Genomic DNA, 12951 nt, shown 5'->3' with positions numbered 1-12951 from the left:
GGGTGCTGCCGGGGCCGTAGGGCCCCGCGCTCCCGGTGCCCGTCGCGGCCGCGGAGCCCGCGCCGCCGCCGTAGGTGTAGGCGCCGCCGACCAAGCAGCCGAGGCCGTATTCTCCGTCCTGCAGGCGCGAGGCGGGCCCCATGCAGCCGCCCTGGTCCGGGCTGTTGAGGATCTGGTCGATGCCGAAGCTGATGGGCTCCGCGTGGCCCGGGTGGAGGTGGTGCGGACCCAGGTGCTCCATGCTGGCCCCTCCCGCCCCGTCCCGTCCCGGGGGGCCGCGGCTTCGGCGGCGGCGGCGGCGCGCAGCGCTGGGCTCTCGGGGAGGGAGCCCGCCGCGGAGGCCGCGGAGGCCGGGGAGGCCGGGGAGGCCGCGGAGGCCGCGGAGGCCGGGGCTGCGGGCTGCGCCGAGACTTGAGGCGAAGTGCGCAGGAGGACTAAAGTCGGGGGGAGGGGAGGGAGAGGGGGCGCCGTATTCTTCGGCGCTCCGGCTTCTCCTTCCCCTCTCTGGTTGCTCGCTCGCTGTTGACTCTGGGACATCAATCACCGGGCGAAAAAGCCCTGTGCGAGCGAGCCTCGCCGTTTCGGCCGGGTCTCTCCATTGGCTGTGCGCGGAAAGGAGCGGGGTGAATGACGGCGCGGGGGAGGGGGAGGGGAGGCCGGGAGCCCAGACAGATGCCGAGCCAGAGCCAGAGCGTGGAGCCGGAAAGGAGACTCAGCAGCTCCTGTAGGGAGAGAGAGACAGGCGAACAGCAAGAGGTTGGAGGTGAGAAAGAAGAAACAGGGAACGGCCCGCTCTGGAGATGGGCAGTCGACCCAAAGAGGGGAAAGTTAGCTGTCCCCTCCCTTTGGACTGTGCCAGAGCAAGCCTCTGGGGACAGTGTCCTGCCCAACTGGAGAATCTCCCCAAGGGCTTACCTGGGAAACACCTGTCACTCAACCAGGCGACTTACTCCAACTTCAAGTCCAGCTTGTTAAAAAGTAGAAGACTGTCTACTCCGCAGGTATGGAGCCCAGGCCCCGAGGCAGGACGGTGAGTTCAGGCTTGTCCTTCTTTAAAACAGGGCCTGTGAACAACCAGCTGTATGTCGTTGTTACAAAGCCCCAGCAACCACCCAGCTCAGCCTCTTAGAGAAATTAAGAAAAGGAAGACTTCTGAAAGACAGGCACAAGTCTAGGATCTGGTTCAGGGCTTGTTGCCAAGTTGCCCATTCCTCAAGATACCCATTTCCTTTTAAGTAAACAGTTACCCCGAGAAGCATTCTTTTCGAATGCTTCTAAAAACCTACAGTGTTTGCATCTGTCCAGCTTGGTTTGCTTGCCACCCAGCTAAGAGCTTGGGATTGGCACTTCTGAGCTAGATGGCTATAAACTGAGGTGAAAGGCAGGAATTATTTTAGTACTTTTGGAATCTTGAGAAGGAAACCTAGAGGCTTCAGACAGGGGCTGGACAGGTGAGCCTGTCTGTAGCCAGGGACGGACACCCAGGGCAATGAAGGCCTTTTCAAAGTTCTGCCTATGGCTGCCTGGCTGAGAGCCCAAGAAAAAAAGAAGGAAACTCCCTTTTTCTGCTTCCTCTCTTTTTCCTCTCCAGTAGGAGCCAAGCTTTGGGAATGTCGTAGATTATCATTTCTGATTTCTTTCAGGTTAGTTTCAAGCTCAACCTTCTGAGCATACTGTTCTCTACCAGGCAAGATGCTAGAACGCAAAAGTCCTGTAGTCTCACTGTACTCGGGTCTGCCTGCGTCTGCACCTCCACCTGAAGAGGTCTCCTTGGACTACAGGAGTGTTCTACTCTCTCTGCCTCCTTTCCTCCCGACACAGCCCCAACCAGTAACATGCTTATGTTGGGCGAACAGTGAATAAATGGGTCCTTCTTTAATAGCTATTCAATGAGCACTTAGCGCATGGAGGAGCTGTTTGCTGTTCAAGGCATGGGAGACCCATGAATAAAAGTTCCTGACCTCACAGCACTTCCATTCTGTATGTCAGGTCAGACAATAAGAAGCAGATAAGTCAGTTGTTCATGGGTATTGTGGAGAACAATATAAGCTCCATGCTAACACTTTGAGTATTATCCTTATTTTAGAGATGGAAGGAAACCAAGTTTCAGAGAGGCTATAGCTGATATGGGTCATGATAGAGGAGCTAGACTGGGCTTGCTTTTGTGGGTTGGTTGGGACACCTGCTGCTGGCTAGGAGCCCTCTGCAGAGGTAAGACTTTGATTTCCTACCAGGGAGAAAGACCCTCCGGAGAGAAAGCCAGGCATAAAGCTGGTGTCAGTCTGTGAACACTAAGCAAGCCTATGAGGGGAGAGAGAGGCTCATTGTCTTGCTAGCTTTCTCCTCCTGCCCTCCCAACTCAGGTACACCCCCTTAACCCAGAAGGTTCTGTAACTTCCTTTAGAAATCATTGAGTCTCCTTCCTGCCTCTTATCTTGAAAAAACAAAGTAGAATCAACATAAATGTCTACTAGGAAATTACTATGTGCCAGGTACCATATCTCAGTTCAGCCTTGTGAAGTTAGTAGATAGGTCCCGATTGATTTTTATTACTAATAAAACAATGAATGTTCATGGCAGTATTATCCATAGCAGTGTAGACTACTCAGCTATTTAGCAATTGATGAATGAATATAACTGTGGTATACCCATACAGTGAAACATTCCTCAGCCATAAAAAGAAAAAGAAAGTGCGGCTTGTGCTGCAGCAGGATGAGCCAAGGAAACACTGTGCTAAGTGAAAGAAACGAGGCACAAAAGGCCTAACATTGTATGTTTTCATTTTTATTCAGTGTCCAAGACGCACAAATCCATGGGGACAGAAAACAGATTTGATGCCTGTAATCCCAGCTCTTGGGAGGCTATAAACAGGCTGATCACTATGAGTGTGATCTAGTAGTAAGACCCTGAACACCCTGTAGACCCTTCCCTAACATACAAAAAAAGAAAGAAAGAAAGAAGGAAGGAAGGAAGGAAGGAAGGAAGGAAGGAAGGAAGGAAAAAAAGAAAAGATAACAGATTTGAGGTTTCAAGGGGCTGGGAGGAGAGGAAGATGGGAAGGGACTGCCAATGGAGACAGTTTCCTTTTGGAATGATAAAAATATTTGAGAATTAGGTAGTGCTGACTTTGTAAATAAGCTAAAAACCATTAAATCATACATTTCTCATGGCTGAATATTGTAGTTTGTGAGTTATATCTTGTCTTTAAAATAAGAAACACAATCCTATGGCCCTGCCCTTCTGCGCCTCAGCTCAGCCTGCTGCAGCGAGAGCCCCATCTTCCCACAGCTGGCTCCAAAACGGTCTCCCTTGGAGCCCTGAGTCTGACCCACCTCCTAAATGACTTAGATCTGGCACCTTTTGTGCAAGGTCCTGGGAGGAGAATTTCCTGGTGGAGGTTTCACCTTCCCTGTGGCCCACAGAGACCGTCAAGCGCTTACTAGCATCCAGCAACCCAAAGATGGCCTAGTTTTCTTCTGCTCTTTCCCTATCTCTCCTGCCTGTCTCAGTCCACTTTTGTTCCAGTTGGAAGCTGCTGGGATTCTACACTTGGCCTGGCAGTGGAGTAGGGCCACCCCTCAGTCCCTTCCTGGGGTGATGGGTGACCATTGGCCAGGCTCTCACCCTAACCACTTTCCTGGAAGTGGTGTTAACCTGAATATGAAGTGCAAGATGAGAGTTTTCTGACATGGGCAAGGATGAACAGATTCTATGTAGTGAGGCTTCTGTGCTTCCAGGGATTTCAGCCAGCCCTGCTGGGAACAGGAGGGAGGGAAAGGAAGCAGGGCTCAAAGCACATGAGATCTCATAGGCACCTTCAATCTCAGAGGTTTCTTACCTTTCATTCTCGGATAATTCTGTGTGGCTTTGTTATCTCTATTTTACAGATGAAAAAACTGATGAGCTGGACCCTAACATTGCTGAGACTTCATTCACTAGAAGCTGCTTCCTCCACCCACAGCTGGGCTCTGGCCTTGTGGCAGTGTCTTGCACACAGCCATCTAGGTGGGTTGCAGACCCTTTCTCTTGTCCTGAGGCCACCTGGTAACCTCCTGCAGCACCAGCTCTCAGCCCCTGCAGAATAAAGAAGCGCCTCCAATTAAAAGGGGACCAGCTGGGGCTGTGCCTGGGCTGGGGGAGGAGGAGAGGAAGCCAGAGACTCCAGGGGGAGACCTCTTTGGATCCCACATTGCTCCCTCCCCGGTGGGAGAGACCCCTGGGCCAGGGGTTGTCCTTTAGCTTAGGGGTATGTGTGGTAACTTAATTACTGTGTTTGTAGGCCTGTGTGTCTACAAGGGAGAAAGCCTGATGTGAAAGCTTATGTGACAATGGGGCTGTGCAGATGTCCCAGGCAAGTCTTTAAGGAATAATTTTAGAAATTTGTTCCATGAATATTGATTGAGCGTCTGTTACACACCAGGCACTGTGTTAGGCTGTTGTAATAGAACTGCACGTGAAATGTGTTGGTAAGGCTGCTGAAGGAGAGAGGGAGTCTGCAAGTGTTCTAGGTCTGCCAGGAGAGGATTTGTGTGTCAGTAAAAACGTAAATGCATGGGTGTTTTCTCAAATAGGATAAGAGTGTCCCAACAGCTGTTCCTCTGTGAGTGTGTGTGTGTGTGTGCACGCGAAAGTGTACATGTGACAGTGATGTGTGTGTATGTGGGAGAGCTGTCCTGTTTTCCAGTGTACCTGCAAGGGAAATGTGGCTCTGGGCGTGGGGGGGGAGACAGGGCGAGCCCACTGGGTATGGAGCAGAGAAGAGGCATCACCTGAGCATGCGCAGGTGGTGTGTAACAGAGTGGCCCTCGTGGGGTGCCTGCATTTCTAAGTCCCCTCTTCCTGGCCCATTTGGCAGCTCTAACCTGGGGGAGTCCTGCCTGGGGTTTTGTAAGGAGAGCATGAGGAAGTCAGACTGCTCCGGCCACACAACTCGGCGAAAGTTCTCTGGGTGTGGGGGTGCTGTGGATCAGCTGCCCAGGCTCCCACTCACCCCAAACCACTAAGAGACAGAAGCCCTCTCCATCACTGAGGAATAGGTACACTTCCCCAACAATGGAGAGACCCTGGGTGGGTGAGAACAAAGGGACTGGACAGTCTTCCTGCTAGAGACTATTCCTCCGATGCTTTAGGAGACAGGAGTTCCCTCCCTCCTACTCAGTTCTGTGAGCTCGTGAATGCTTGTGATATAGGTCCTGCGTTGGGGGCTCCCTCGCAGATCTCTGGCACCATGCATGATGGCCCTACCAGCCTCCGCACATGAAGCCAGGGCTCAGACCTCTCTCTGACCAGCATCCTACCAAGGGAACCCCAAAGACCCTCAGCCCCACCATCCAGCATGCCTCTGGACAAAAATGCTTTTAACTAGGGATTCTTTAGTGCTGGCTCTTCTCCCAGGATGCCAGAGCCCCAGGAAAGGTTAGAGAGGTCAGCTGGGAGAACCCCAAGGCTCTCATCTGACCTCCACAGACTGTGCCTCAGCATAGAGTTCACTCTCTACCATGAACCCCAGGAGGGCAGCTCAGCCCAGTGGCCTGGCGCTGGGCCTTGGGTTAGCCCACCCTTAGCGGAGAGTGAGCCTGCACTGTACCCCACCGTCCGATGAGTGCATCCCAAGGCTGGAGGAATTTTGGCGGCGGAGGGCGCCGTGCAGACTTGCTGATGGAGAGCAAGCCAGGCCTGAGGACTTCTGTGTCTTCCAGGAAGCACCCCACTTCCGGTGCCTCTTGGCTAGCAGGCTCCCTTGATGGTGCGCAGGGGAATTCTCCACGGTGTCCCGCTCCCCGACTCCACCAGCAGGAAAAGTGAGGAAGGAAGCGGGCTTTGGGGGGGGGGGGCACAGCCCTGCAGAAGCCAGACCTGCCCATATTGCTCATTTCCTCGGAGCGGAAGCGTGGGCTTTGCTCAGGTGAGGGGCACAGGGAGACCTCCTAGCAGAGACCCGCTGCCCAAGCGGCTGACTTAGGCCGAGGCCGGGAGGCAAGGCCGGGGCTCAGGCTCCCCGTAGGTCCTGGGTCTGCCTTGGCGTGGAGAAGTCTGGCTGTTTCCCGGGTGCTCAGCGCTCAGCTTGCAGGCAGGGACCGGCTGTGCTGGAAGCAGAGGCCCGGCCGGCGGGATCCCAGCGAGAGAGTGAAGGGGCCCGGTCCGCGGTCTGAGCCTGATGGATCCTGGAGCGTTCTTGAAATAAATGAGCTGAGTTTGGAGTTCCGGGTGTGACACTGAATCGCCAGGCTCCTCCTCTATTGGAAAAAGCCCCGGGCATTGAGGAGGTGTAGGGAGACTCAGTCGGGTGGGGGAGGGGAAGTGGGTCCCCGCCCTCCCACGGTGGTGTCCTGACTGCGGGGGGATTGGGGCTGGGTGACACAGCCAGGTCTCCAGGTTCGCGCTGGCCGGGGCACCTCGCTCACACGTGGACGCTGGACCCTCTTGGTGTGATACCTCCAAACCTTCAGCCGTGCTCACGCAGACCAGGAGGAACCCGAGCCAACAGTCTCCCTGCGTGCACACCTGCCCAGCAAGGCTCCCGCGGGCCCCCGACCCCGACCCGCACCCCACCGCGCTCCCGCAGACCCGTGAGTGCACACACGACGCCCAGGCGGCTGCCTTAGCCACCGCACACTCGGGGCCCACAGGAGGCCCCAGTTTCCTGACTTCCTTGGGAGGCCAGGCCGCCCGGGGGTGGGGGCGCAGGTGCCAGAAGCTGGGTGGGAGCCGGGAGGAGGGCCGGGATTCATATGCATACGCTCCGGCACAAAGAGCAGCTGCTGGTCCGCCGAGCCCCGAAGGGCCCGGAGTCACACGAGGCGGCGGCCGCCCAGCTAATTGAATTAGGTCGGACAGCCCTGCCACCCGCGCGCCACCCGCGTCCGCTCTGCCACCCGCCCGGGCCGCCGCAGGCTCTCGCTCTGCCAAGGGACCGGCTGAGCAGAGGAAGCGCCACCGCCTGAGCCCGCCCGAGGCGGCCCCCTCAACCCTTTGTCCCGCAGGCGGGCGGTGTCTGCCTTAGGCCAGGTGATCAGGTGATCGCCAACCGGACCGGGACGGGTGATTAATGGGACTGGGGAGGGAGCCGGTGGGGAGGGGCTGCAGCCACCTTCCTTCCCGGCCCTCAGCTGCCAGCCCTGCCCGGGGGAGCTGAGGAGAGCGCAAGGGGAGCTAGAAGCTTCGCTGGTAGGAGTTAGACCCAGGGATGCCTCGTGGAGCAGCTAGCTGAAATGAAGAGGTGAGCTGGTGAGCAGTCCTTTTGGGGTGGGGGTCTAAGCCCCTGCACAACAGGGATGTTCTGGGGCCTGTGTGCAGTAGTAGGGAGGAACTGGGGTTGACATAGCTCCAAGACCAGGGAACTGGCCTGAGCCTTGGCAGTGGCCTGGGTCCCACAGGAAGTCCTTGCCCGGCACCCACCCCCGTCAGCTGATCTTCCAGTCACCTCCCCCCATTGCCATTTTGGTGCCAACAGCACCTGGAGGTTCTGACCACAGTCCTCACACAGAAAGCCCTCCAACATGGTGGGGCAACAGCTACTTTCCGCAGGTGGCTGACCTTAAACTGCAGGTGCTTGAGAGCAGGCCAGAGCCCAAGTCTGTCTGTCCTTCACTGCCACACCCCTGGTGGGGTCCCTGGCACTAGATACACCTCCCTGGCTATGCAGGTCGGTTGGCACAGCATGGGCAACTCTGCATGATGCCCACTACCTCTCTGGGCAAGCACGAGAGCTGTGTGAGGTGCTCCTAGAGTCTGGAGGAGGGTCCCAGGAGGGTGTAGGGAGCTACTACCCAGGACCTTAGGGTTGCCATGGGCTTTGGGGATCATCTCAGACCAGACCTCTCTGGAGACAGCCCCCCAACACCGTCTCCTGTTCCCCAGTTCGGATCCTGCATGCCTCTCACCCAGCTTTGCTAACTCCAGGTTATACAGAAGAATTAGCCCCTGTCTCCTTCCCTTTATTTGGCATTATGTTAGTTTCACCTCCTGGCAAAAGGAATTCCACCTGGGGCAGAGGTAAAGCCAGTAGTCTCTGTCCAACAGAAGGACCTAGCGTACCTGGCAGGTGTCTGCTGCCTCTGCCAACACCGCCTGGACTGCTGCTCCAGGCTGCAGAAAGGTTGAAGGAAGTGCTATGGGTGGGGGCAGCCAGTGGGGCCACTCAGAACCCACAGACAGCAACCCTGGCCAGCTGGCAGAGTGTGGCCAGGACCAGCAGCCCCACAGAACTTCCTGGGACTTTTACTGATGCACAGAGATGAGCAGTGACATTCCCCTCTCCCCTTTCATAAATATTGCATCTTCCCAATGCAATTACAGGAGACGGAACGGCATGAGCATTTGCTAAATAAGATTATGGGGTAATGCTAATGTAGTTTATGTGTGTGCTCTGACACCAGACAAACTCCCTATTAATAACCTCTCAATGAGGTGCCAGGCTGGGATCGCAGAGCCTTGGATACCGGCAAGCAGCTCAATGAGAAGGGTCCTGGGACGTCTGCCCCCTTTTGGGATGCCGAGAGCCTGCACCCTTATCCCCAGTGGCCAGGGCCTGGAGTCCCCTTCCAGACCCCTTCTCCAGAGGCAGCTTTGCCTTGCTGGAGGCCCATGGACACACTGACATCCTCCATCCTCCTCCGTTGTGTTTCTGTTTCAGGGAGCATTCATTCCCAGCTCATGCCCACCCCTTCTCCTGAATCCACGCGATGGGGAGCGCCCCCTTGTTCTTCTTCTGATGGGCAGGCTCTGTCTCCCTCAGCTCAGGAAATCCTGGCTCTGTACTTCCTGTGGGGGAGATACTTGCAGACCCCTATCTCTCCACTCTAGGTGTAACAGACTGGCTTTCTCTTGCTCACGGGCCCCTCCCATAGTCGCCGCCCACGTTAACCCCATGGTGTCCAGCAGGTACAGGTGCTCCGCCTCCCCCATCCCTTGGTGCAAAGCCCTGGCAGCTCCTCTCATCGCCATCCTCAAAAAAGAAACAAATTCCCCTCCTGCTCCTCCTTCACAACCGCCTGGACATCCTGCCCTCCTAAGGCTCTGCACAGGATTCCCAAGTCTCTCCAAGTGGCCAATAGCACACATGCTGCTGGAAGGACCTGTGTGTGTGTGCAGTCACAGATCTGGAGCCCCAGAAGCGGGAGCTGGAGGCCCAGGCCCACTGTGTCAGGGTGAACAGGAGCAGATCAGTGAACTTCTCTGACCTCTACTTGTCTTATTTATGGAAGACGCATAGGAGAGCCTGTTCTGTTCACCAGGCCACGGCAGAATCAACACAAAGATGAGACAATGTTGACATTTAGGCAAAATGCTCATCATCCTACTGGTCGGGGAGCCCTTGGGACTGCAGCTGTCTGTTCTGCTCCCTGAGGACTTCCCAGACAGAGCAGGTGCCTTAAGGCTTCTCTGTCTTCCTTGAGACCTACTTAGGGCCCCCAGAGAGGAAAGGGCAAAAGCAGCAGAAGCAGGACCTGGAGAAACAGGAAATTGCCTGGCTGAAAAGGGCAAAGAGACCTTCCGGGTCAGGAGAGCCCACCCCCGCCTCCGGTACCGGCCTGCAGCCCTGGTCACTACCCAACCTGGGTTCTCCTCAGCCTGCACGGAAGCAGACATTTCTGCCCAAGGCCTTCAGAAATGCGGAGCCGGGAAGGGGCTGGGGGCCTGCAGGCTCAGCAAAAGCGGCCTCGCCTCATGGGAGCCTCCCTCACCCCGCTCCCAGTCCCTCTGAAGTCAGCAAATCCTTCTTGCAGCTTCTGGGAGGAGGCTTCTTTGCCCAGAGAGCAGGCAGCAGGGTAAGGGGCACTGGTCTGGCTATTTTCTGGGCATCCTGGAGCCCTGCCAGTCCAGTCTCTTCCTCCTCTCTACCAAGGCCAAACTCCTAGCTTCACAGAGGCCATGTGGTCCAAAAGGACAGATTATCAGATTGGGGATGAAGGACACATGACATAGTCCTCACTTAACCCCTGACCCCTGAAAGTGGGCTGTGCTAAATTAGCTCAGCCTGCTCTTGCACAGACTCCCAGCTCTCACTCTGGACTGCAAGGGATGTTGGGAAATGCTGTATGCCTGTTGAAATCTACCCATACCTTTATTTTTCAGGCCCAGAGATTGAACTCAAGGCCATCTCACTGAGCTATTTCTAGCCCTTTTATTCATTTACTTATTTTAAAGACAGGGTCTCTCTAAATCACTGATTTGCCTGGGTTGAGCCTGCACTTACGATCCTCCTGCCTCAGCCTCCCAGAATGCTGGGATTACCTCAGGAGTCACCAGGTCTGAGTGTCTGGGACATTTCTGATTTACTATAACATCCCCTTACTTTTCCTGAAGCCTCAGCCTTGACCCTGTTTTCTCTGTCTCTGTCTCTCTCTCTCTCTGTCTCTCTGTGTCTGCCTCTGTCTGTCCCTCTGTCTATCTCCCTCTCTCACCCCTGTCAAACCTTCTTCCCAGATCTTTTTTTTTAGTATTTTGGGTATGAAAAACCCTCCTATCCAGTGCTTCTATACAATTTGACCTGAACACGGTCGGTGAGTACACCAACACACAAATTCAGAAGAACAGACACCTCATTCAAAAGTATATACATAAACAAAATACATACATGAGTTACTTTTCTCCCCCCTGTACTTAGGTTTAAACCTAGGGCCTTCTCATGAGCCACATCCTCGGTCCTTTTTATTTCATTTTGAGACAGGATCTCACTGAGTCATTAACTTGCCTAGGCTGGCCTGGAACTTGCCGTTTTCCTGCCTCAGCTTCCCCCAGTGCTGGGAGGCCAGGAACATGCCTGTACGCACGTACCGGGTTGTTCCTGAACCCATGAGCACAACACTCAGCGTCACTGAACTCAGGTTGCCACACAGGTGCACACACGCACTGTTTCTCCTGCTGCAAAGGGTACGCCCGGAGCAGTGCAGAGCACAGCACAGGTGTGCGCAGTCCTTCAGAAGGCTGCTGAGGCTGGCTAAATAGCTCAGCGGATTAAAGCGCCTGCAAGCAGGCTCAGGGACCTGGACTTCCATCCCCAGGCCTGCCGTGCCAGCCCTGCCCCTGGGGTGCACTGAGACAGGATTGAGACTCGACATGGTGGCGTGTGCCTGCAACCCCAACACGTGAGATGCTGTAAACAGCAGAATCACTACGAGTCCAATCTAGTAGTGAGACCCTGGACACCCTGTAGACCCTTCCCTAAAATACAGGGGGAAAAAAAAAAAAGGATGCTGAGACACAGACAACTGTGGATGTGCTAACTTAGCCTATTTTGTTCTGTGCTGGTGGTGGTGCAGGACCTTGAGTACGCTAGGCAAGCACTCAGCTGCTGAGCTAAGTTCTAAGCACAGTTTCAAATATTGCAGTTTGCCAGTGATTAGGAAAGTGGCTCCACTCATCCTAAGTGGGGATTCTGTATGCAGAACATAAGGTGCACCCAAGGTGTTTGGAGCTCATACAGTTGCATGCTGGGATTGCTGGAAGCCACTCCCCTAAAGTAGCTGAGCCGTGAGTCACCTCAGGGGACCTGGAGAAGTAGGAAGCAGAAAACTCTGAGCTGAGGGGGTGTGGTCGGCAGGGAATCAGAACCTGTCCTCATCTCATCTTTGCTTGGCAAACCAACTAAAGATTCTAGCCCCGGAAGTGGGAACCAGGGGGCAGGCGCCACAAGGGTGTGGTCCTGGAGGCAGGAAAAGAAGGAGCTGTTTGGGGCGCCCTCGGGGAGTGGCCCTCAGTTCCAAAATGCACCGAGTAAATGGCGCTTCCCTTCCGGTGGCTGCTAAGCTGGCAGGCGGGCGGGCGGGCAGGCAGACCCGCGGGCAGGCGGCTGTGCTCCACTCAGCCGCTTTCACTTCTGTGTACTTCAGGGAGACCAAGCAGGCCAGAGAGAAGTGGGGCAGGTAAAGGGGGCTCTGGGGCGGCCAGGGGCTAGGTGAAAGGGGAGGATCAAAGGCATCACTGTTTGGCCACCTGGACTCGAATTCTCCCTGTTTATCTCCACTGCTGTCCAGGTGTTGGACAACGCACTTAACTCCTGATTCTCAGTTTCCTCTTCTATGAAACAGGGCTATACTACCATTTTGTGTGATTGTGGGAAAGATTTGTTTTGCTTTGTCTTTTTGAGACAGGGTCTCCCTATGCAGTCCAGTCTGGCCTTGAGCTCACTTTGTAGCCCAGGATGGCCTCGAACTCTCCACGATCCTCTGCCTCAGCCTGATTGTAGTCAAGATTTAATAAAGATGAGGGGCTGGGGAAATAGCTCAGTAGAGTAAGTGCTTGCCTAGCAAGCACAAGGTCTTGAGTTCAATCCTCAGTTCTGGAAAAAAAAATTAAAAAGATGAAAGGATATCCTGAGCCCAGCAGCTGGCACACAGCAGGGGTGTATGTGTATGAGCAAGGGGCAACTTCAAGGCTGGTGTAAGAAGGTCCGAAACCCAGCACATGAAGACTAAGAGACCTTTTCCTTAGGACTGAGGATTCCAGGACCAAGGAAGCACCTAGAACAAGAAGCGCAGCTTCACGCTGGCTGCCCTTGGTAAGGGCGCCCTCCTCGGCAGTGAGTAGTTTTCAGTGTGTGCCCTTGAGGGATCTATAACCTACAGCAGGCTACTCTATGACTTAGCCTCCTCTCCAAAGTGGGGACTACAGAAAGAGGCCCTGTCTTGCAGATGCATCGTAAGCAGCAAATGAGTTCGTGTCTGAGGGGGCGTGACTGCTGCCCACCACATGACAAATGCTGTACAGATGTCTGCTGAACATGGAGGCATGGAGTGGGCTTCCAGGTGGGCAGGGGACAGGTTCTTTTTTTTTTTTTTAATTTAGTACAGGGTCTCCAGGGTCTCACTATGCAGATCGGACTTGTAGTGATCCTCCTGTTTTCAGCCTCCCAAGTGCTGGGATATAGGCCTGTGCCATCATGCCCAGTCTCAGTCACCATCTCAGAGTGCCCTGGGGCAGGGCCAGCACAGCATGCCAGGGATCGAG

At 54.9% G+C, this 12951-nt stretch overlaps 1 protein-coding gene across 1 annotated transcript in view; it reads right to left on the bottom strand.

Moving 5' to 3' along the window:
- The window catches only part of Tlx1 (T cell leukemia homeobox 1), a 4931-nt gene extending 4690 nt beyond the window's left edge, over nucleotides 1-241 (bottom strand). Inside the window, exon 1 of the mRNA XM_023715465.1 lies at nucleotides 1-241. This exon is cut by the window's left edge and continues 354 nt beyond it. Within this exon, the coding sequence (XP_023571233.1) occupies nucleotides 1-241 (241 nt within the window).
- Nucleotides 242-12951: the final 12710 nt, after the last annotated feature.

This window comes from Octodon degus, unplaced genomic scaffold (genome assembly GCF_000260255.1).
Source record: "Octodon degus isolate 3935 unplaced genomic scaffold, OctDeg1.0 scaffold00042, whole genome shotgun sequence".
Taxonomy (NCBI): domain Eukaryota; kingdom Metazoa; phylum Chordata; class Mammalia; order Rodentia; family Octodontidae; genus Octodon; species Octodon degus.
The sequence above is the reverse complement of the archived record's forward strand: the minus strand, read 5'-3'. Positions and strand labels throughout refer to the sequence as shown.